Consider the following 26,306-nt stretch of genomic DNA (forward strand, 5'->3'; position numbering starts at 1 on the left):
CTGCTCTGAATGGCTGCTGTAGGAGACTGTGGGGGTGGGCACTGACCTAAGGCTATGCCAAAGGCTACCGAGGGGACTGGCGGCTGGAGCTATGGGCCTGCTGCCCACATGATCTGGATAACATGGCAGGAATTCAAACCGGAGACCTAAAAGTGAAGGTTCTAGGTGATTCGGCTGTTAAGAGGTTGACTCTGGCTAGGTGCTGCCTACCTCCAGGGATGAGGACAACGAAGGCAAGGGCCTTGACAATGAAATGAGAACAGCACGCCTCAGACTCCTGCTCATGCGTGACTCTCATGCCTGTACTTTCTCTTTGCTCCTCATTTCAATACCTTTTTGTCTACTCCATTCTTTTTTTATGACTTTCTCTCTAATTTGCTGGCCAGAATTTAGAGTTGAGATCCATTTTTATATTTTGCTTATTACATGAAAGCTTGAGCCCTGTTCTTAATTTTTAAAACTGTTACATTGAAAATTATATACTTTCTCTTAACAGAAACGAAATAAACCCTTAAGTTGCTAAGCCCTATGCACATGCCCATTTCCTGTCTCTTTCCATTGGTTGTGCCAGAGGCTACTGTGTAGGTTCCCACACCCCCATCCGAACTCGGCAGCTGCGGATGGCCCTGGCTGGACTCACCTTTCCCTACTTCTCTCAGTGTCAAGCTTGGGCACTGAAGCTGTGATGGTCATCCTGAGACAATGAGGAAAAGGACAAAAGAACCGCAGAGACACCAACCCTGCCTTCACTGGGCTGCAAACCAATTCCAAAAGAGGCTGACCCCCAGACTCCTAGTACGAGAACAAGTATTCTGAAGCCACCGCTCGTCGCATTTTCCATTACTTCCAAGCAAAAGCATTCCTCCCTGATAGAAACTGCTTTTTACTTTTACTGGAATCTAAAATGGTTTATTTTCTCTTAGGGTCACTACGTTTCTATGTGAGAACTCTTCCTCTGGTATTTAGAAGATCTATACTTATCTGTTAACTGCAGTTTCAAGTAACATTTTCCTGGCATCAGTTCTTCTAAATTTTATAAAACCTGGTTTAGTCCATCTATTTCGACTATAAAAATGTCTATCATAACATTAAATGTGCTATACCCTAGAGTAGGGAGCTGAATGGAAAGGAAATGAGACCAGTGAAAGAGGAATAGAAACCGTTATTAATTGGACAAGAGGAAATAAGTTTATCTTATCTGAATACTGGAAACACAACTTTTTCAGTAGACTTTTAATAAATATTGAGTTTACTTATTTCCTTTTATAAGTAAGATAATCTGTGGTGTGTTTACTGAAAACTGAAATCTATCACACTGTAATATGGTCTGTTTCCTGACAATAGAAAAAATTATGTCCAGTCAAGGATAAAATACCATAGAATAAATTTCTATAGCTGGCTCTGGTTTAGGGTTTTATACTGATACTGTAACATGTAAGCCCGACTTAAATTTATGGGCTTTTCACTAAGGGTTTAAACCCTATATATATCTTATTCCTGCTTTATTCATGAATGACACCATTCAACAGCCATTTACGGAGTTCCTACAGCTTTCTGCCAAAGGCTGGTCCATACATAACACTTTTCTCCTGGTGATGTGACTTAACAGGTTATTATCATATCCTCAATCAATTAAATCCCTTACCTACAGAGTTGGAATGAGTTAAGGTAGAAAAGAAATATCCATTTGAATCATGCTTTAAAAACTACATTTGGAAAATATATCACTAGCGAAATTACTTGAAGGTAAAACAGAGACAAATGGATTAGAAAGAATGATCAACACCTCTAAAGATAAAACACAGTATAAAGATAAAATGGCACACCTAAAAGATCAATCAACGGGTCTGTTCCACACTTAATTTAAAGACCTGAAAAGTGGCTGACTGGGGACCCATAGGCATTTGTAGCAAAACAGAGAAGAGAAAAGTTGTTCTGAGTCCCAGACTTAGCTCAAAGTTAGCATTAATAAAGTCATCCATGTTAACAGGATGACACTTAAAATGGTCTTATTTTTACTATTCTGGAAAGGCATTTTAAATTTAACATATTAAAATAAGAAAACTCCCATACAAACAAAAAACTAACAAAAAATAAGGCCACTTTAAACATTTCTTCGCTCAGAAATTGCTTGTTACATTATCAGTCCAACAGATAACAGATAATATCAAGATAACCCCAAGCTAAAAAGCGTCCTTAAAAAAAGACAGCGAAAATGCACAGACGGATCTTTACCAATGGACTTGCAAGATATCACTCCCTAACTTCAGAATACTTTCCATGTGAACTGAAATTTCTAAAGCTGACATCCATATTCACAATTCCATTTCATGAAGTTACTAAAATATTATTTGACCTCTGGCACTTTCGAACATCCAGTAATTGCCATTATTGCACAGGTTTTTTATTTTCAATATTTATATTCCTGCGTGGAAAAAGAAATCTGACCAAGAGGTCAAGTTAAATCTTACCAATGCTTTTGAAAAAAAAAACTATGTTCCTTGTGGTCATTCTTTTCCTTTGTAGGTTAAAGTTTTCAAAACAGCCTTCCTATAAGAGCCTCATCATTGGGTAGTGCCAGTTTTACAAGGAAAAGAAACACTCCCTGTATTAGCATCTACTCACATTTGCCGTTTTACAAGAAGACTGTGTCACTAGCCTCTGCCACTGGGATTTGAAAAAACTCACAACACTTCACCTTTATGCTGGGCTAAACTCAGGGTAGCCATAAACACTTTGAAGTAATACAAACCTAAATATTCCTGCTAGGCAAACGGAGCCGTGGAACCGAATTATAATGAGCTAGCAGCTGTCACAATATGACCACAGTAACCAAATCAAAATATCAACCGCTAACCCAGATGAGATTCAAAGGTCATCCTATAAGCCAGCAGCTTTCTTCAGTTGTGCCTGAAACCTAGATCTGTTCCTGCAGTAAAATGTTCCACTGAGCTAGTTTAGAAACCAGTGACTCTATAGTGGGAAATTACTTAGTGCACTGATAGAGAGAGTACCATTAGTGGGATGAGAACCAAATACCACAATAAGGAAACCGAACCATTCACAAAGGGACATGTAAAAACACGGCAGCTGATGTTGAACTAAGCTGCACCCAACCGTACAAAAGTATCACTTTTCACATCCTGCAGTTACCAAATGCATGTCTATAATCTTATTGGCAACTTGTTCACTCAAACAATCTGGTTTTCAATTAAGGCTCTGGAACAATAGAAGGAAAATGCATCCTAAAATCCTTCCTTAGATCAAAAAGTTTTAGCTGGAAAATATATTGTATACTACTATAAAAATATTTGGACAAATAATTACCTACAAAAGTTTAATGTTGGCAAAAATAAAACAAACAGTAAAGTTTTAAAAATACGTACTCTCTGCATATAGTTCTTGCCAGGAATTTCAAACTATTCCATAGCATACAGTTCTCTTAAAAACAAGACTCAGACCCACTGCCTCTCGGTCCGAGGAACTTATTCTGAAAGCCACCCACTGACCACCTATATAGGTTTCATCTAACTACTTAAAACTACAGCAAACAAGTTTCCAACAGGTCAGGTATACAGTATTATCCTATATAATAAAAGCCTAATATGCTAAGTGTCCGGTCATCCGTTCAACCAATCAAAGCATAACATGCTAATGATATGCTAAGGCTGCTCAACCGCTCGCTATGACTTGCACTGACCACCAGGGGGCAGACAGTCGACCAGTCGATCAATCGCTATGATATGCATTGACCACCAGGAGGCAGACAGTCTACCGGTCGATCAGTTGCTATGATGTACACTAACCACCAAGGGGCAGACACTCTGAAGGGTAGGTTAGCTTGCTACTGGCGTCCAGCAGATCCAGACTGAGTGAGATGGGCCAGACATGCCCTGGAGACCTCCCTGCCTGGCCAGCCTCCCGTGTCCCTCCCCAGCCCTGATCGTGCACCGGTGGGGTCCCTTGACCTGGCCTGCACCCTCTCACAATCTGGGACCCCTCAGGGGATGTCAGAGAGCCAGTTTCAGCCCAATCCCGCAGGCCAGGCCGAGGGACCCCACTGGTGCATGAATTTGTGCACCGGGCCTCTAGCCATTAATAATCACAAGTAGTCATAAGGAAGAAGTGATTTGCTTTCTCTTCAGTACAAAAAAGGACACAGAAATTGAAACATACTAAAAATGCAAACTGACCAAATGAAAGCAATGAGCCGGGGACTCAGGAAATGCCAGGTATAAGAGTCCATCAATTGGTCAATGCAGGCAGTCAACTCTGTGACTTGATGCTTAAACCTCTCAACTCCTCCACACTCACCCAAACCACAGGAAAAATAAAAAGCCATGCACACTTATTTTTTCAAAGAACAAATTTAGGGGCTTGCTGTTTTATCTGCTTTAATTATGTTCTTTAAAGGATGTACACAATATCAACTTCCAAAACTCTGTATGGCAACTCAAATTACAGAGTGCAAACTTGGTTATAAACCAAGAAATGTCATTAATTCTTCTAGCATAATAAGTGCTCTTGTGTTCATTTGTTTATTTTTACTTCAGGGATTCATAAACTATTAAATAGGGCACTATATTCAGACATGAAAGCTTATTTCTAAAAGAGTAAATTAATGGAGTCACTCTATTAATCTTATAAATTATGACCCATTTTTCATAAATGAGATACACAAGTAAATCGAATTTTATTATTTTGCTGCCAAACATAAGTATTATATTACAAAAACTGTAACATTTATTCAAAACCATTCGTGTAAAATATCAAAGTTCAGAATTGTAATAAAGTGTTTTATTAGCATAAAAGAGTTTATGAGCAAATGTTACCAATTCCTGCATCATTTCTCCAAAATAGTGGACTGCCATAAAGAACAATATATGTAATATTCATTCACCCCCAAAAGAAGAAAGTGGTTCATTACTTTTTTCTTACTTGTAATAAACTAAATTTCACTAAGTGAACAGTTTACAAAAAAAAAAAAAAAAAAAAAAAAACATCTGCAGTTAATAACTCTTTCCCGTAAAATTAGTGTCACTTATTTCTGTAGCAGACGCCTAATTCAGTTATAGGCTTGATTGATTTGACAATAGAGAATCTGGTCCAATAAAGTGGCTGATTTATTTCTGATGCTATAGCTTTTACTCTAATGTGACATCATAGTAGAATTAAGCCTCTGACATGTAAAGAAATCTTTGTAATTAATGAAAACTAAACATTCTAAGAATGGATACAGGAATATTGTCAAACACTTATATTAAAATCTAATACCTTCTTTTGATAGAATGAGAACTTCCAAAAAGATCATAACACAGAGTGTGGACTTGCACACAAAGAATAGTTTAGAATATACCATATATTCTATGAGTTTAAATTGTTCTTCTCTACGCTAATAGGTCTTATTTTGTGTCTTTAATTTCTTGAAAATTACTACTTTCTCTTTGTTAAGATGCAACTTAACACCAAGCATCGCTCATCTCAAAAGTGGTTTCATTTTAAATAAACAGCAGCTTGAGCAAAATCAATGAGAATCTTTGTTCCCGAATCCGGCTCTGAGATACTCAAGCCAGTCAAGAAGGCGTTTGGGATGTGAGAAATTATAAGGGTGGGAAGAGTTTTTAATGTAGCATCGTAGTCAGTTCTCTAAAACTATTTCTTAAAAATTCTTTTCCAAACTAAAAATGCAAGGCACTTCATAGTTATTTAAATGTCTTTTTCTCTCTTTTTCCTTTTTTGCACACTGCACCATGCCCTCTCACTCTGAGGGTGACTTCCCTGACCTCAGTCTGACACTGCACCATTAATGTCAGATAAACCATTTAGCCCAAGCACAATTCTTTTCTGTGCAAAAATCTGCTTGAGGTGGAAAATGTAGCAGTTTGTAAACAATAAAGAGCCATGTTTCAGACCAGACAGCTTATCTAACAGAGAAGGCCTTTCATTGGGAACAGTGGGTGGGAGCCTCCGGACATAGTAGCATTTCCTATCACAATGCAGGAGACTGTCTTGGCCTCCATATTTAAGAGTTTAATGGGAAGGAGGGCAGAAGGGATAAAAGAACACAGCTGACATGACTTTCAGCTTAAACAACAGTTAAGTGAAAAGAACTCTCCCTTCTAGCTCTAGACAATCATCCCGCTTATATTTTAAATATTATTTGGGTTGGAAAATGAATTTGGTTGTTAAAACAGTTGCCCATAGGACAAAGGAACAACAATTATTTACTATCTTTGTATCGCTTGACGTATTCTATAATATTAATTTATCAAATTGTTCTTTAGGAAAACTTTTTTAATGTATAGTACATGAATTTCTAAATAGAAATCGTAATTTATTTATTCTATTTTACTTACTGTACCTTGGACAGTTTTAGAACCTACTAAGGAAGTTCTTTCATATACTCTTCAAGTGCTACTTCTCAAGATTTTTATTTTCAAATTATTTTTTTTCTATTTTATGAAGTCGGGTGAGGATGAAAAGAGAAGCAATGGCATTAGAATTTAAAATTATTACTACTGTCATTGAAGTGTCTAAAGTTGTTTTTTCACTTTTAGGTTGATAAATATCTAGCCATCTGCATCTGTGCATCCTGAAAACAGAAAATGTGTTGTACCTTCCTATCAACAATGGATGAAAAACTGGGATTCCTGCTTTAGCTATAAAGTTGAAACATATACATATATATTTACCATTTTAAAGTAAAAAAAGCACAAACAGAATAACAACCTATGATCAAAGAGAACGTTGTGACTCTCAAAGTTGGGATGACACGTAAGGGCACAACATATGATATTACCCATTAAAAATAAATTGCTAGTATTTCTCTGCTTTGTCTATTTTATGATAAATATCTGAAATTCCTCAGATGAATTTAATGTGATTTGAGGGGGTGGGGTAAAGACAGATTCAAGGACTATCTACCCCTTCAATAACGAGTAACTATACAAGGCTTAAAAATAGAGACATTCTTTAAAAGCATTTGCAATTATGGTTTCAGAATGATGTAAGTATGGCTGTATGTTTTCCTTGCACCAAGAAATTCAACTTCATTTATTGAGGATTCTCAAAAAAAAATTGGCCAAGTTGAGAGATTTACTAATATTGTTAAAAACTCACATTTTACTAGAACAAATATTATTTTTTCAATCATAAATAAAGTAACCAGCTATTGAGACCTTTTAAGCCATTATGAATTATCTTTTCATTGCTTAAGTTACTGCTGTTAAACAAACATCCCACAGGGTAGTAAAAGCAGAAAACTATACTAACCAGTAGAAAGGGCATGCAAGAAGCTCGCAGACTGTCTCAAACAACACATAGCTTGTTCTCAGTGAGGTAGGATGATGCCTGCCTAGACTACTAGCACTGTAGTTCACCCCCTGATAAACACACAATGAGATTTTACAATTCAACTTGAAGGCACTACTCTGACTTAAACATAATAAACGTATATGAATTATTAAAGGGGTTTCCATAACCTTATTAATAAAAATTCACAGTTAATACTGACGATATCTCATTGCCAATGAGCAGGCACAAATACATTTTTATTTTAAGCATTCACCACTTTTTATTTCATTAACCTTTACTTAGACAAGTACTATTGCATCATTGAAATTGTGATGAATGCTTAGTATCTAAGGAAGACAAAATGTTCCATGTAGATTCCATGAAATTCTGTAATTCCACATAGTAGGGAAACTTAGTTCTTCATGTGTTATTACCAAGCACAGACTATCAATATTTCCCTCCAATTTAAAATTACTATAGAGAACTGACTAAAAATCTAATTTCCTAAAAACAGAACATCTGTCTGGGTTTTTGTTCTCCCTTCCATGGTAAAACATTCATTCAAAAAAGCCACGTTAATTTAAAATTCGTCTTACTTTGTATTCTGGAATTGACAAAAGGTGGAGAGAGATTGTCATGTGACCCAAGATCCCTGCTGGTCATGTGGTCATAGGGAGTCCCATCTCCATAGTTCTGTAAATAAAATAACAGCATTTACATACATTATCTAATTCAATTTTACATGAACAAAAATCAGCACATAAATTACCCACTAGTGAGTCCTCTCTGACCCAAAGAAATTAAAAGTCCATCATTCTGACCCAGGAACCTCATTATAAGGAACCTGAATTTTCACAGGTACAGTAGTTAAGAGAGGGCTCTAGAGTCTGCAGAGTTCAAATTTTCTTCATAATTGTTGTGAAATCTAGGGAACAATAATAATTGAACCAACTTGCATGAAATTGTTGAAGTGGTTAAATGAAATAATGCCTGCAAAACACCTGACATAAAATATATTGTAAATATTACGTTATTATTTTGATAGGCCCACATTGTTTTTCTGAAAAAAGCAAGCTTGTACTATAAGAGAAAATACCCACAGCCTGTAATCAATAGCTTTTGAAAGACCCAGGTAGAGGCTTTGAAAAAGCAACACATGGTTTTTTATGATATTGAAATTGCAATGTTTGGTTATAGGTTGTTATTGTGGTTGTAAGAGAACTGGATCATTCCACAAGTAATTACACATAGAATATTAAAATTATTATAATACTAGAGGCCCAGCGCATGAAATTCATGCACTGGGGCTCTCCAATCTGGGACCCCTCAGGGGATGTCCAACTACCGGCAGTCAGACATCCCTCTCTCACAATCCGGAACTGCTGGCTCCCAACCACTCACCTGCCTGCCTGTCTGATTGCCCCTAACCGCTTCTGCCTGCCAGCCTGATCACTCCCTAGCCATTCCCCTGCCAGCCTAATTGACGCCTAACTGGTCCCCTGTCGGCCCGATTACCCCTAACTGCCCTCCCCTGCCAACCCGGTTGCCCCCAACTGCCCTCAACTGCCCTCCCCTGCCAGCCTGCCCCCCCAACTACCTTCCCCTGCCAGCCTGGTTGCCCCTAATTGCCTTCCTCTACAGGCCTTGTCGACCCCAACCACCCTCCCCTGCAGGCCTGGTCACCCCCACCACCGTCCCCTGCTGGCCTGGTCATCCTTAACTGCCCTCTCCTGCTGGCCTGATTGCCCACAACTGCCCTCTCCTGCTGGCTATCTTATGGCTGTGGGCGCCGCCATCTTTGAGGATGGGCCAGTCAATTAGCATATTCCCTCTTTATTGGCTGTGGGCACTGCCATATTTGAGGGTGGGGCAGTCAATTAGCATCTACCCTCCTTATTGGCTGTGGGTGCCACCATCTTTGTGACAGCATGAGGGTAATTAGCATATTCCCTCTTTATTAGATAGGTGACTATGAATGAACATCACAAATTTGCATAAATGAGTACTTCTGGGTTTGGACAAAGTGTACCACAAAAAAAATGGTTTTAAAGCAGACATTAACTTTGTCATTATTAAGGTCAACTCATTGTTTTAATGGGAATTTAAAATTAAAATAATGTTTTTAAACTGCCTAGTCACTTACTTTTCGTGGAGGAATTGATAACATATACGAAAGCAAAGCATGTACTTGTATATTATATGGTTCAAATTTCAATCTACAAAGGTGCATTAAGTAGCCCAAAAGGAAAAAAAAAGAATGTCATTCTGTTCAGCAGGTTGCACTGCCCATAACGACTAAGTCAAATTTACTCAGAGGTGTCAGTTGGCAAGTTAGCCAAAGGGCAGAATATGCTCACATAAAATGACAGATACTGTACGAAAAATGAAAATGAACGTCAGCTCACTAGAGAATAACTGGAACCCTTAAAGTTCCAAACAAACCCGTTCTCAACTGCCTTCCCTCATTTATAGAAATTAATTGAATGATGCTGTAATCTGACACTGTCACTACGTCAGTGCATAAAAAGATGCCACATACCCAGTATGGGTTTTACACTCACTCATTCTTTACCAAGCATAATACTGGTTATGATGAAGGGTCCCTACCCTAAAAAGTATTCTAAAAGCTTAACATACATTATCTAATTTAAACCTCTGCATAGTACTGCAAGGTAGCTGATAGTATCACCATTTTAAGATGAGATAGACTTAGGCTGCACGAATACAAGTCAGCCACAATAATCTTTCTCATTCAAACTCCCTGGATTTAGAAAATATAAATAGCAAAATATTGATTCAAATTATTCACCAACGTATTCCCTGAAAAGAATGGCAGAACAGTTAATGAACACTAAATAAAATACAGGATGATCCTAACCGGATCTTGTTCTCAGAAATATAATTAAAAGTACTGTGTGTATTAAACTGAGAAATAGTAAGAAATTAAGTAAGTCTGAATGAACTAAACAATGGAGGGAAGCACTGTCATCTCCTACACTTGCTGTCAAGGAGAATGGATTTATTTCTGCAAGTGCAGACTGTAACATGAGGAGGAGGAAAGATTTCCTCAACCCAACCATATAATGCATTAGAATGTCAAACTCGACAGCTGGTACAAGGGCTGAATAAAGTTACTGGTAAGCTTAGAGATCCTGCTATACCCTGAAGACTAGAGTGAGAACCACAAGGCCAAAGGACGGGTAGGAATGAGTAACTACGGCTTGCTGAATTATCCTCATTTTGACAGCTTGATTACCTACCTTCCTTGCCTCTTATGCCAAAACAGAGACCTCCACCCCTCCCCCAAATTTATGTGAATACTTAGAGCAAAATGCTCCCTGCGGAATGCTTCGTCTATATAGCTGGTTGGGGGAGGTACAGATGGTTGCTCAGCTATGGGCTCTAAGTCTATTTTTAATTTGGGGCATTATATGCATACTATAAAAGCGGACATGGATTCTACAGAGCCTAGAAATGATTCAGGTGAAGTCAGATTATATAAGTTGGAAGGAACATAAAAGACCCTCTGGTTCTACTTCTTCATTTTATCAATTAGGAAAATGAAGATCAAAGAGGTGAAATGACATGCCCAAAGTCATACACATACAAAAACATGCATGGCCTAACCACTCCTTTCCCTCCCATTCCATGGCCATTCCGTTACATCAAAACTAACAACCAATTAATAATGGAGGAAATCCATGAAAAAGAATAGCAAAAATCTGAGACCAAACAAATGAATGAATCTCATTGGTGACCAAAGGCACTACTGGTGGAATAATAACATGTTCACAAAGTGAAATCAACACAGATTTATTATGTAGAGTATATTGATAGGCTAGTCCTTCACACTACATCTTCAGAATTATTCAGTAGTCTATTTACACCAATATATTACAGAGATACAGTACTAGGATTTTTTTCCAAAGTTGTGCCAGCTACAAAAAATAACTTTCTATAATACTAGATCAATAACTGGCAAAGTAAGGGCAAATATTTAATGAAGGATTTTTCTTCTGGTTAGCAGAAGTAGAACAGGTGTCAAATTCAATAACAGCATCCAATAAGAGAATGAAAAAAAAAATCCAAACACAAGCTGATCCTCATTAAACTTAGTGCGAATATATATCTGTGCAGTTGTGTGTGTGCTTGAGAGAAACTCACCTTCGCTCTGTCAATTTACATATGCGGGGTGTCTGGATGTGGGAGAAGAGATTAGATATACTTACCCTGGACGGGCTTGGATGTCCTCCATTCCCCCAGGACCCTGAGCTACTTCTGTCTTCTACATCTAGGGACAAGAGAAAAGTTCTTTAGGCTTTCTTGCAATAATTCTTTCTTTTTGTGTATGCACTTTTAAATTAATGTTTCAAATTAATCTCCTGTTGCCTTTAATTAAGAATCAGGCACAGGGCTACCACAATGATAGTGGCTTCTGACCCATCTACTTAAATTAACTCATTTAAATTCACAGCAAAAAAATGAACTGGACCCTCAGGAACCAGAGGTATGAGCATAAAAAGTACTTCCATCTTTCACAGTGTTTCATAGCCTCGACTTTTATAGACATGAAACTGTGCTGCATGTTTTATTTAAATCTTTAGGACAAAGTAAGTGTAAATACACTAACACAACCTTAATACAAAAAAAAAGCTAAATTCAGGTAAATATTCATACTAACACTGGCAGCATCCATGCCATAATGCTCTTGAATACTCTGGTCTCTAGCCCCGCTTGTCACACCAAACAACGGACATGCAGCAACATGCACACGACAAAAAAGAAGTTGGTCATCTATTTCTACCAGTGCACTAAATGGGCATCAGGATTTTGCTTTTTAAGGTGAGACAATACTGTCTCAGTCTTTTTTTTAATAGAGTTGGCCAGTTAGTCTACAATCCTTAATCTGGGCATTGAGATGTGGAAATTAAAGTTGTCCAAGTTTTACTTTGATAAATGACAGTGGAGCGACCTACGTGAACTACGGGAAAAGAAGTTGGCATTCTCAAATCTGCAGCAGCAACGTTCTAATGCTGACCAATTGCTGAATGCTCAAGTGGCAAGTACTCGGGATGGAGAATATAAAAACTAAGTTATCATATTAATTGCTTAAAACATAAAAGTGGTTTAAAATTTTAGAGATCAGTCACTCTATATTTAGAAGCAGCTTTGAGATTTTTGATGAAAGGCCCCTTAGAAGCATAAAAAGTTTCGCTGTTCTATTATTTTGATCACGGTTGATAACAGATGGCCATCACAAACTTCCTCTGACAGCATTGGAGGAGGAGGTGTGAAACTTTGGTTCAGCAGACATAATCCCATTTATTGTGTTTCCTAACATTTCAGTGATACTGTTTATTCTCTTTCTGCACTACTGTCATTCCTTTTATTACTGCTATTTTATTATCAGCAAAAGTAGTCACAGTATAATTAATTGACTTATTTTGGGGGTACAGTGGAGTACACATTGTTTTAGAATATCTTATGAGATGGAATAGAACAACAATAAAAAACAACTATTAGCACTAAACTTGAATTCTTTCTTTTTTAAACAAATTATTTTGGTTCCTTTTTTTTTGGTGCTTCAGAAGATAATGCAACAGCAAATAGACACCCCCTGTGGACAGCTAAAATCAGGGACTGTGAGTTTTAAAGAATGTCAAGAAAGCTCTGGGGCGTGCGTCCAATCTGGATAAAAGGTGCAATACTTTCTCCAAATCTGCTGTTTAACAACCCAGCCTCCTGGCCTATCCTGTGTATGCGGAACTGAAGTACATGAAGAAATTACTTAAAACCCTCTGGACTCTCACATGAATAAGTTTTGCACTTCATCCTTAAGCAAAAAGCAAATATTTTCAGCAAAAACAAACAAAAAAACACTGTGACAAAAATCTCTCGAACATTTCAGCTTTTCAGAAGTCTGGCACATCTTAACTTCCTTTTTACCTGAAATAGTCAGTTCGGACTAATTGGAGAAATTTCTGCTCTTAAATTTGGCCAAAAAATAATGAAGGAAAACGGATGAATCCCTATCTCTACCATAAGATGTTGTCATATTGTTCAGAGACACTCTATCTTTTCAGTTTTTAAAAAAGGTTTTAAACATAAAAAGTAGGCAGAGCCTAGCTGGTTTGGCTCAGTGGATAGAGAGAGCATTGGCCTGCAGACTGAAGGGTCCTGGGTTCATGGTTGCAGGCTCCATCCCCAGCCCTGGTCAAGGAGTGTGCGGAAAGCAACCAATCGATAAGTCTCTCTTACATCTATGTTTCTCTCTCTCTCTCTCTCTCTCTCTCTCTCTCTCTCTCTCTCCCCCCCCCCCCCCCCCCCCCCCTTCATCCACTCTCTGAAAAGCAGTGGGAAAAACACCCCCTCCCTTCCACTCTCTAAAAATCAATGGAAAAATATACTCGGGTGAGGATTAACAACACAACAAAAAAAGTAAGCAGAGAGGAGGAAATAAGACCATAGTAATGCCAGGCTAGCAGTTCTCCACCAGGGGCAAGTCTGGTCCCCAGAGGACATCTGGCAATGTCCAGATAGATTCTGAGTCATCCCAGCTCCGGGGGGATGGGGGGAGAGGGTGTACTGGCATCTAGTCGGTAGAAACCAGGATGCTGCTAAGCATCCTACGGATACACAGAACAATCCCCCACAACAAAAATGTTCTAGTCCCAAATGTCAATTGTGCCACGATAGAGAAGTCTTGTGCTAGAGGAAAAATCATATTAAAGAGCAAAAAAGAAAGAATTGAGTTGGAGAACAGATATACTAGAATTTGATTTATAATTTAGTACGAACTCTTACTAAATGCAGAGTGACATGCATTTTTAATCCAGACTTGAGCTGTAGTGTTGCAAGAGACCTTCATATACATGTTCTATCCACAAAAATAAAGGGAAAATGATGGTCAACCATGCAGTCTGCTAATTAGCAGGCAGATAAAACACATCAAAACTTGAGTATTCCCAATTGGGCAATTTTAAAATCGAGCAATCCGCTAATTAAAAATGCTGCAAGTTTAGTTTTTTCAAAACAGGTTAAATACTGGCTGGGTTCCTTTACAAATAGACTCTCAACCAATCAAATCTTTCTGCTCTTTTGCCATCCTTTCCCATTTCCACCTTTCTCATTTCCTGACCTCATGCTATGTGCCTTCCTCCTTGTTACTGCTCTTTTTAACAGGTTTTGCTGTCCCTTGCCCTCCTGCTAGATCTAGAAGATAGGGAGGAATTCCTAGCTCTCCAAAACCTAAGAAAACAATCATATGATTGTTGATTAGATTTTATCTTTGAAACTATATCTGTATAACTGGTGCTCAATCATCTATAGCAAGAAAACACAAGGCTAGAACATGGATATTTGTAACTCATAATGAATGTAAACATGCTACTTTTATGTTTTTTGTTTCTATCTTCCCTCCCACTGAGGTTCATCAGACCTGCCGGTAAATTGGCATGCATTCCCTCAACAACTATTCCAGCACTTTCAAAGTGCATCTGAGGACCACTGGTGCATCTGAATCACCTGGTGTGCTCATCAAATAGCAGCATCTTAGGGTCCAAGGCAGACCTAGTGAGTCTGGATCTCTGGGAACAGGGTCAAGGTGGGGGAAAAACACAGTGTGTTTTTAACAAGGTCCCCAAGTAATTTTCATGTACACAGGTATTCGAGATCCACCAGCCTACTCTATTGGAAAGTCAAGACAGATGCATGCCCCACACCAACAGTTGCCTGACTCACTCCCTCTCTTTAAATCCCTGCCTAGGTTGCAGGTTTCAGCAGCATTCAATACACACCCCCATCACATCTGCATCCCAGCGGTTCTTGCCCAGATTCACTCTTTACGTAAGCCCCACACATGGCCTACACTTGGTCATTGCTTACTCCCTATTGGTATATCTGAACATTGCACACACACTTGTATACACTTGTGTACACACACTTGTTTCTGTACCTCTATTCCTTTTGCCTAAACGGTCCATCTCTCAAAAAAAAAAAATACCAGCAGCTAACATTTAGTGAGCTTAAATATGTGTCAGACACTGTGCTAAGCACTTCAGTGCACTAATAGTATAACCATCTATAATAATAAAAGCGTGATATGCTAATTAGACCAGATGTCCTTCCGGATGACCTTCCAGATGAAGCCACGGGCGAGGCAGAGTCAGCCGCCGCCACCGCGGGAGCCAAGCCCCCTGCACGAATTTCGTGAATCGGGTCTCTAGTTTTATACATGAGAAAACTTAGGCTTAAATGACAATAAATGGCAGAGATGGCCAACACAGGTGCTGTCAATGCAAAAAACCAGTAAGTGCTTTTCTCCACCATAAAAAATACCCTCTTGAGAACTACAGATCTCTACAGGACCAGCTCCAATGAATGTTACCTTCAGTCACTCTCCCCAGCAGAGAAAATGTATTCATTTGGATGTCTATGCCCATTCTGTGTCCACAAAAGATTACAGAATTATATACAACAATAAATATATAAAGTAAATATTAAAAGAAATCAAGAGACTGGAAAATAAAAGGAGGACAATAAAGCCAGAGGGGTAGTGAGCTTATCAAAATGTACACTGCAATGGACTGGAGAAGGGGTCATTATCCTAGAGGCTACTGAGTAGGCAAAGCAAAGAGCGAAACAAGATTCACAATGAGCATCCCTGTTCTGTTGCCACCTCTATCCAAAATGAGAATAAATAATAGAGAGACAATAACCTAGTCCTAGGCAACAGAAGAGAAAGGAAAAAGCAAGTGGATGAAAGAAATTTTTCTTCCACAAGACTGAAATGGACTCAAATGTGCAAGATTTTTTTTTCAAACTTATTTTACCCTAATCTAGCACAGATATGGTAACTTTCTTGGTATGGACAGTTGCTCTAGGAGGCAGCCTGACAATCCACAAATTTTCATTGTATTTATTTGAGGAGTTATGCATAAGCGCCCTCTCACATGGCTGACATTTCAGCATCCAAACACCAAAGTGAGGTGAAGGGAGAACACTCCATTTAGAGAAAAGATATAGACATAATTTTTCATTTCTATGATTTCTCATCTACATTCATTAAACTGATGGTTTGATTTCTCAAATTTCGAGGAGATCAAAACTGTCCGATGGACCAGATAAATATCAGAAAACATAGCACTGGCAGTTGAGATGGAGGCCTGGATTTTAGTAGCAACTCGGCATAAACCAGCTCTAGGGTCTGCAACAAAAGACACTATTAAATGTCCTCCCATCATCATGGAGACTCACGGGCTGCGTACATCTGTGCCTCCTACTAATTTTATAAGTACCTGGCCCATAGTAAATACTCAGGAACCAGTATCGGCCATGAAAGCCTAATTTACTAATACTACTCAAAATCTAAGATAATTAAACCACATAAATATGTAAAATGGTGACCTAGTCAAGGAAACCTCACTCTCACTTTTAATGACCACTAGTTCTGCTTAATATGGCAGAAACTTTCAAATATTCTCCTGGATTTTAGAAAAGCCAATATACTCACAGTAAACACATCTCACCTCCTCCATGAACTTCTATAGCACAATCACAGTGAGAATTCAGTAACCATTAGATGTTTTGAACCTTAATTTACTTTTAGAATATCCTCTTTCTGCCTCACCATTTCAACATATTTCTGTGTTCTATATAACTGATATGCTGTCAAAAATTATATATGCTGACCAACAGCCCAAGCTAAAAACATAGACAAAATATTACATAGGTTTAAACTTTATTGAAATAAACACGTGTGAGAGCTACCTAACTCTGTCACTTTGGGTTCATTAGAGTTGTGCATTGGTTCTCTCCATACTTTGCACCAAGATCATGCCCAACATCCAAGGCCCTAGAGTTTCATGAAGTCGGAAAACAACCAGAGTTGGTTTCCGCATGGCTCTAAGAGTCTACAAATCCCAACTTTTGTGGAAATATATTGATTTCCCGGTGAAAGCTTCTCCACACTCAGAATGCATTGGGGGATTGAGGCTGTTTTTCCTGGAAAGATAATCACTCTGAAACATGTTGAAGTCTACACTGTCTTAAATCCTTTGCTCTGAAACAACAGACACTATTAAACCCTCCACATCATCATGGAGAATCACAGACTGCGTACATCTGTGGCTCCTACTAATTTCCTAGTCCAGGAAGAACCCTTGGCTGAGCCCTCCACACAAACTGAGATGGCATATGCTCTCCGTCAGTGCCAGATGAATTTAGAGTTCAAAATATTTCATCAGCAAAGAGCGTGTTAAGGATGTGCACATTTTCATTAGCAGCAAGTATAATAAGAGCTTAAAGTAGAGGAATCTGAAGTCAAATCTGAGCACTAAGGCAGAGGAAGGAAGAGTTTGATGAGTTACAAATATTGAGAGATAATGTCCACAAAACCATGATCACTTCTTTCTGTTTCCATAAGAGACGAGATATACTTCATAACGAGTGATCTGAACTGTGAGTGACAAGAAACTTCCTGACATTCCCAAATGGACTGAGCAAAAGATGAGGGTTGTGGTGATGCCTCCCACACAAACTCTAAGATTCTACAATACAGAGCAGGGAGACCTAGGCTTTCCATTTCATCACTGCTGTCAACACTGGCATTCTCAGCACTGATGAATTTACTTATCAAATAAATCTGAAAACTCAAAGGTCAAGTATAAGATGATTTTATAGTTTATATTTAAGTATATAAATTGTATAAAGAAGGGTAAAGTATGGACATATAGGGGAGAAAGTTTAGTGGGAAAATTTGTTCAGGGGGAAATGATTCTATTTTTTAGCCTTTATGAACTTAAACTTATATTAATGTGTCCTTTAGAACACTGCTTAAAACAATATTCTTTTTCTGAAGTTCAAAATAAACTATTTTTCAAAAATGTACATTAAACAATCTCAGATATTTAAAATATAAAGTTAACTACATTTTTTTGGTGCTCTAAAACAGAAAAAGCATTTTCATATAATACAAAATTCAAATACTAAGAAAGTAACTAAATAAAATATATAACTTTTTTGTTATAAATATGCCAGTTGTGTTCCTTATTTTGAAACTCAAAAATCTTGAAACTCAAGGTGAGTAAAGAGCTATGTTATGAAATTGAGACGAAAGGAAATAACATTGAAGTCTGTATCAATCCATATAACTTGGTAGCATCAGTAAAATTCTAACTTGAATAAAATTCTAACTTGAATAATGTAACATGAAATACAGAGACATGGCTGTTATTTAGCACCCTTCCACTTCAACTGTGTGAAACTAACCAGTTGGGTCTTCCCTTTAAAGAGAAGGCAGTACGTTCAGGATCGTTTCTTTCTAAGCAATAGCCCAGAAAGAAGAACCGTGAATGACTGAGGCAAGAGTACAATAGTGTGAATTGTACATGCCTCCTTTGACTTTTTAAAATGTAACTGGTCTAAAAGTACTTAATAAAAATTAGTCTTACTAAGATAATGCTCTGGGGTGAGGGGACTTATTTCAAAATCAATTGAGAGTAACAACTGAAAGTAAGCTGCCATATGTGAAGACTTTAAAACATAGCATCTAGCTCCAATACTATATAGATAAGCTTCAAGGTATCTAAATTAAAAGTAAATATAATTAGGGGAAATTTGTAATTAGGTGCTTAGTACCTCTTAAGGGTATATTTACCAATAGACCTAACAAAATGTGAAAAATAAAAGGGAGATACTTTAGAAAATTTATATTAAACAAAGAAATATATTTTAAAATATGCTTTATACCCTAATAAAATATATAACTCTATTAACATGTCTATGCAATTTTGCATGCATTTTTCAAATCATACATGTAACTTCATGGTTTAAAACCCATAATACTATAATGACTTAAGATATACAAATTGATATTTAAAACCCCTATTTGATAAATAATTTATTACATTTATTCCAATGGAAAGGGAAAAAGAGCCAAGATGAAACATATAACAGTTACATCTTCTTTGTTCCCCCCACCCCATACCTCTGTTCTCCCTAGGGTACCATTTGTGAGGCTCTGGGAAAGGGATGCTGGCTTAATTGAAATATTTGTGAGCTGTAATTGCTCTGCATAACCACAATGGTCCACTTCTCCCAAATGGCATCATTCCTCTTGCTTTCTTCTTTATCTTCTCTTTCCTTTTATACTGTAGCAACATCAACTTCTGTTCCCTCCAGTCTCACCTCATTTCATTCCCTATTCCAGATGCCTGATTATTATTGGTGAAGCCAAACAGTTTTAAATAGTCAAAAATCTTTCCTAAAATCCAGTTTCCTAGCATAGTCCTTTTTACTTGCAATAATCACTCCCATAGACTGATTTTCATTTTGTCCTTTCAACATCCCTATCTTCCACCTGTGTTTAGAACTGCAGCCTCTGACCTGCCAATGACAAGCAATCAATCTTACATGTTATCTTTAGGGGTCATGTCTTAGTTTTAGGCCAATTTTCTTTGTATTTAGGCTCAAATGTGCAAACCACACTGTATTACTCTGCAAAACATCAATGAGAAGGCTTAATTAAGTAACACTGACAGATAAATCCATTTCTTTTGCAGTAATCAAATCAAAGCAGGTTGACATAACACAGGAACTTAATACAATTATTCCCTTGTAATTGGAAAAAGGCCCTTTACTTCTCATTAAAGCAATCTTCTGGGTATTGGCATAATAAGAAGGCTCAGAGCCTTGATACTACCCTATAAAAGTCTCAAGATACAGACCCCTTAAGCAAACAAGCCAGATTATCTAATTCCTTGATCACAGCAGAACACGCAGTCCCTACTGTTTTAAACTACTAATTCTTTACCTCTGTTGCAATTAAAAAGAGGTAAATCAGTATCAACCACATAAAATGGAAATCTGTAAAAATGCATAAACTGTTTACAGTTTTATAACACCATCTCCACATGTATTTGAAAGGAAATAGTCCATTAAAAATGAATTTGAAATAATTTACAAATGTGAAATTGTAATAGCTTGGACATGGGGGAAATATCTTTATTTTTACTTAATGGTCTCAACAGAATTTTGCCTAAATATACAGTCTGATACCCAACCATAAAATAGAAGTTTGATGATCAGAATTGTGAGAGAACAGAATTTGAAGAAAACATTTAATTTTTGTGACATTTAAAGAACAGTAAGTCGCCTGGTCAACTACAGACTGCTCTGACTAGGCTGAAACCCACAAAGAATGCAACAACATTGCACCAAGTTCGTTTCCCCACACTCAACAAAGTCAATTTTCACCCTTTCACTCCAAGTCTGAGGAATTTTCTGCTACTTATCTAGTGGCACCTGATCAATCTCAACATAATCCTACCAACTCTTTCAAAAAAAAAAATCGAGGGTTGTGAGTCTCAAATGTGGCTGACCATCAAAATACCCAGGAACCTCAAAACAAACAAACAAAATAACAAAACAAAACCCACATATAATCTGGCTCCACCTGGAAGGTAATCAAGAAAAGTTCAAAGATTAAAGTCCAGGAACAACACATTTTTTAAAAATATATATTTATATTGATTTCAGAGAAAAAGGGAGAGGGAGAGAGAGAGAGAGAAACATCAATGATGAGAGAGAATCACTGATGGGTCGCCTCCTGCACACCACCTACTGAGGATCATGCCCGCAACCTGGGCATGTGCCCTGACCAGGAATCAAACCAGCAACTTCCTGGTTCATAGGTCAATGCTCAACCACTGAGCCATGCTGGTAGGGCAGGAACAACACATTTAATTTTTTTCCTGTTTTTCTATGTTCTATTTTCAAAAGTTTTTTTTTTTTATCACAATGCAGTTACAACTACGTAATTTGCTATGTCTCAACCATTATCAAGTAGGTTGCAGCAGTCATATCCTTTTATCCCTTAATACTTCTGTGTCCACTAGTATTTCCTAAGAACAAAACAGCATAGTTATCAACATTAGGAAATCTACCTTTGATATAATACTGTTATCTAATCCACAGTCCATAAATGACAAGTGATCTCAAGTATAATAAATACATTTAACTAAGCATACACACACGAAAAAAATCCTGTTACTCACTGTATTTAATCAGCACATCACTCTCATCTATTTTAATCTGTAATTTCCTGTCTTCCTTTTCTTTTTGTAATATTGGTATTTTTTAAGAATTCAGGCCAGTTAGTTTATAGAATGTTTTTCAACTTGGCTTTTTTTTTTCTGATGCTGCCTCAGGATTATATTCAGGTGGACATACAACTATATAAGTGGCGTTGTGTCTTTCCCAGAATATCACATACAGCCACAGAATATCACATATAGCCATAGTCTGCCTCCTTCATTTGTTATTCTAATTTTATCACCTGGTCAAGGTATTATGGGAATTCTCCACTGTATAATTACAACTTTTCCCTGTGCAACTAATCAGCAATCTATGGGGAGATACTTTAAGACCATTGCAACTAACTTTTAATTATGTTCTTATTGAAAAAAAATCAAACCACAAAAGTGTATAAAGAAAAAAGTGAAAATTTCCTCAACACCCACTCCCCCCATCTTCGGATCACTGATAACCCTTCACAATATCCTAGACAGCCTTGCAGATGCTCTGGTCTGTGGTCAACTGGTTTTTAAAAGCACAGAAATATAGGGAAGCACATGCAAAACTCGACTGAAATTTCTGTCCTATATGAATTGGCAAGAACTATTCCTCAATTGTTTATTTATGCCCTAGTGACATCTCAATGGATAACGTTATTAGTGGTAGCAGCAGTGTGACCTCGGTGGGGGTAAGGAGAACAGTAACTAGAATAAATGAAGACATATATACTATTAACTTGGAAGGAATTCAGCCAAGATAAAGACAAGATTGAGCAACCCACTAGTGAATCAATGAAATGCATGAAGCCAAGTTAAATAATCCATTCTGGAGTCCATGCTGTCCTGAGTGGCTGTTCCTTGCCTCTTTGTACCACGTTCTAGAAACCACTATGTACAAAGAAGACTTGCCTCAGTGGGCACTTCCTAATACAATCAAGGATACAGAAGTACACATATGACACAAGAAAATCTAGTGTGGTTTTTGTAGGCTGGCCAAAAAAACTAAAAAATGTTTTAAAGTGGGAAATACCTAAGTTTTTAGACGTGGTAAGTAAACTGACTCCTTAGAAAGAATATATTCCCACATTTAGAGGTCAGTTACACAAATGATCTAACTACTGTAAAAAAAATAAAAGGGGGGGGCAGGGGGAGGAGAGAAGCTTGATCACCAGAAAAGATTGTGAGTAAAGCTTGGTCATTTGATAGAACATATGCATATTGTACACTATTGAGTGGGTTAACTTATTGTCATCAATATAAGGTGGAAATGGCCTCTTTAACCTTGGATGAAGCCTATGTCATTTTACTAGCTGAACAGTACTGGTGGATTTCAACTCTGACTTATTCATACTTAGAAAGATTTCCCTATAATTCATTTCAGCCAAATGCCTGGCAGATATTTGCAAAGGTTTTTCCTAGTTGGGCTTATAAGTGTGTGTGTGTGTGTGTGTGTGTGTGTGTGTGTAGTCAGAGAAGTGTGTCTGGTGACCTAAAGCATTTTACATTTTATCTCACAATAATGTAACCAAACTGGTGTAATATGCTTTCTGCTTTCTAAAATGTTTTTTATAGTTATCTCATTTAAAATGATTTATCTGGAATCACTGAAAGTATGAAATTGGGATCAAAGGAAGTTGTATACTTAAGCATAAGCAGGCCAACACTATTTTTCAAAAGCATAAAAAAAACGAAAGTTATCTGATATAAAAGAGGCCATTCCATTCCCCCCTTTAATTCTAACAGGTAACAGAATACTTGCTTAAGTTCGTTAGAATACTTGCAAAAATAGGAAAGTTCAATGGTATTATAATGATTCAGTTTTCAAATCTAGCAATATGCATTTTAAAATCATATCAGCAATGAAAAAAGTGCCAATCTCCCCTCTGAGCTACACTGTATCCTATACAGCACCATATGACCAATATGACATGAGCTTGCATTGGTTTGAGAGAGGCCCAGGGGCTGTGATAGTTGGTCTTGTCTAAATGACAAAAATGAACTGTACCTTTCCCCTAACCATGCTGCTACTCTTACTTTCATTTCTAAGAGCTTTAAACCACTGACATAACTGAAGTAGTTGAAATACATCTGCATTAATTTACTAGTCCAGCTTTTGGAGGTAGAAATTGAAATACATTAGAATCAATTGATATTTTCTTAAGTTTAAATCAACCAAATTCATAGGAATAAGCATTTTAGTCTTTTATTTGGTCTACAGTTTGGATGCAGCCTGCCTTTTGTCCATCTGACAATCGATGAATTACTGGTCAGAAAGAGATGAGCTGCTATGATGTACTACTGATCTACAAATTTACAAAGTGGAATGGTAAAAAGCTGTAACTCTTCCTCAGGAATGGAAGAAATGTCCTGAGTTTGAAAGGAAATAGACACAGAGACCTGAAAAATGACAATAACCAGGCATCTTGAGAGAAAACAAGAAGCAGGGAAGGGGTTTAAGGGTAGCCAGAGCTGTCAGTAGAGAATAATGATTTATCTGATGAGATTAGCAGAAAGTTTGATTAGAAAATATGCCTTCTTAACATACAAAGATTGCAATACTACTTTAAGATGTTGTTGTAGGAAAAACCAGTGCCTGCCAAAATGTGGTCTGTAACAGCACAGGCTAGCCATGAGTGACAGTGGGAAAAAAGCCACTAAGCCAGATTTTATTTGATTTGTACTGATGATTTTTATTAGAATACATGGATCATTGCTTCAACCTTTCCATGTAAAACCAAATCAAATTCAAAAACTCACACATCAGTCACCTAACCTTATGTCATTCCGTCTGCTTTACTAAAGTTGAGCCACATTTCAGCTGATCTGTCCTCGATAAATCGTTCAGCTACTCAAAACTGTTGGGCCAAATTCTGGGAGGCAGTGGTACACAAAAGAAATCGCTAAATCTGCAGTTACAAATAAGAAAGCCAAAGAAAAGAAATACTACAAGCCTCATAAATACAGAATGAAATCAAAGCAACATATAGCCAATGCAAAACAGGAAAAAACAAATTCCCTTCATAGTATCAAATGTATTGTAATTTATCTTACAAAGGCCCACCCAGCCCTCAGCTTCTTTTCCCACTTTAATTCAAGGCTCTGTGCAGGACTCTTCAAAGCAGTCACTCTGAAATCAGTGAAAAGTCTACAATCACTAAAAATCAGTTTTACAAATTATACATAATAATCATAAATAATAATAATCATAAATATAACCTTTATGGTAAAAATTAAAGATATTAAATAATACACTGTAGAAAGCCTCTATGTTATTTATAAATACTACTTCAGTAGCCCGGCCAGTGTGGTTCAGTGGTTGAGCATCAACCCATGAACCAAGAGGTCACAGTTCAATTCCCAGTCAGGGCACATGCCCGGGTTGCTGGCTCAATTCCCAGTGAGGGGAAGCGTGCAGGAGGCTGCCTTTAGATGTTCTCTCTTATCATCGATGTTTCTATCTCATCATCGATGTTTCTATCTTTCTGTCCCTTTCCCTTCCTCTCTCTCTCTCTCTCTCTCTCTCAAATAAATAAAAACATTTTTTTTTAAAATTACTTCATTAAAAGAAATAAAATTTAATGACATGAAACATGGCAATGGGTTTCCGAAGAAAAATATCTATATCCTACTTGCCACCATTCATTACCGAATCCTCTTTGCATTAGCATTTTTCTTTCTTCCCAAGCAACATTGCAGATTAATTACTGCCTAGGTATCCAGTTCTAGTTAACAAATCAGTTCCATCTTCATGGTTTCCTTTACTCTCCAAAACAACTCCTGAAATGCATGCTATTATCTTCTCTTCACAGAGGTGAACAACTTTCCTAGTTCTAGGCCATCAGCACGCCTTAAATTCAATGTCCTTTAGAAGCTGAGTGTGCACCACATGGTAGAGCCTTGGTTGAAATCTCAATGCCTCTGAAAACCAGTGGTCACCAAACTCTCAGGTCTCTGGTGTAACACTCCGTGGCTAAAACTAGACTATGTTTTCTCCAGTTCCCATTTCTATTGCCCTCCCCGCCCCGACCGCCCCGCCAACCCTGACCACACAGGAAGTCTGTATCTCCCATCCTCCTCTGCAATAAAGTGGGATCATGTGACTGAGATTTGGCCAATACAATGTGAGCAGAAGTAAGGTTTGCCTTTTCAAGAAATCTCCCGTTTAATTCTCCAAGCACTTTCTCTTCCCTCTTTGTTCAGCCCATGCAAAGAATCTACTAAATACCTGAGGCCTAGGGGATGGCCAAGCTAACGCATGCAAGAAACAAGAGCTGAAGGACTAGAGCAGGGGTGGACAACCTTTTTGTGAGTGCATGCCAAAACCAGCAAAATCTCTGACTCAAAATTCTTCTGCGTGCCAACCCTAATTTTTTGAGAACATGTTACGCCTACTTGATATTTCTTAAGGTGTACGTATGTGAAGAACCTTGAAGAAATAATAAAATTCATTTGAGCGACAAAAACACAGTATATGATGATGAAAAATACATTTATTTTTTAATGTATACATGTACACTGATAGTCCGACAGAAAACTTTATGACTCCGTTTGATATTATCAGTGGGACTTTTGCTGCTGCATCACTGATGACAGAGATTTTACATCAGGTTTATATTTCGTGACCTTCAGAGATATGCACGAGCTACTACTTTCATCCGTCAGGCTACTCCTATTACGAGACTTAACAAAATTCATCACTGAGAACAAAGATTCACAATTGTAAATGGAAGATTATAAGAGAGGGTTTTGCGTGCCAGCAAAAGTTACTGGTGTGCCATGTTTGGCATGCGTGCCAGGGGTTGCCCACCCCTGGACTAGAGAGAACAGAGCCCACCCCATAGGTCTTGTGACACCAGAGGGAAATAGCCCTTGTGGTGTTAAGCTACTAAAGTTTGGTGGTTGTTTGTTCCAGCAATTAGCACGCCCTGACTAATGCATCCT

General features: G+C 37.7%; 1 protein-coding gene across 12 annotated transcripts in view; it reads right to left on the reverse strand.

Annotated features, from left to right (window-relative positions):
* The window catches only part of TCF4 (transcription factor 4), a 340,777-nt gene that overhangs the window by 210,007 nt on the left and 104,464 nt on the right, over window positions 1-26,306 (reverse strand). For all 12 annotated transcript variants that reach the window (XR_001363545.1, XM_005873627.2, XM_005873628.2 and 9 more), the window contains 2 exons: window positions 11,523-11,584; window positions 7,890-7,986 (listed from right to left, as the gene is read on the reverse strand). Coding sequence is in view for 11 of the 12 variants with exons in the window: in XM_005873627.2 (XP_005873689.1) it covers window positions 7,890-7,986; window positions 11,523-11,584 (159 nt within the window). In the remaining variant the exon portion in view is untranslated. The remainder of the gene's footprint in view (window positions 1-7,889; window positions 7,987-11,522; window positions 11,585-26,306) is intronic.

Source organism: Myotis brandtii, unplaced genomic scaffold (assembly GCF_000412655.1).
Source record: "Myotis brandtii unplaced genomic scaffold, ASM41265v1 scaffold416, whole genome shotgun sequence".
In the NCBI taxonomy this organism is placed as follows: Eukaryota; Metazoa; Chordata; class Mammalia; order Chiroptera; family Vespertilionidae; genus Myotis; species Myotis brandtii.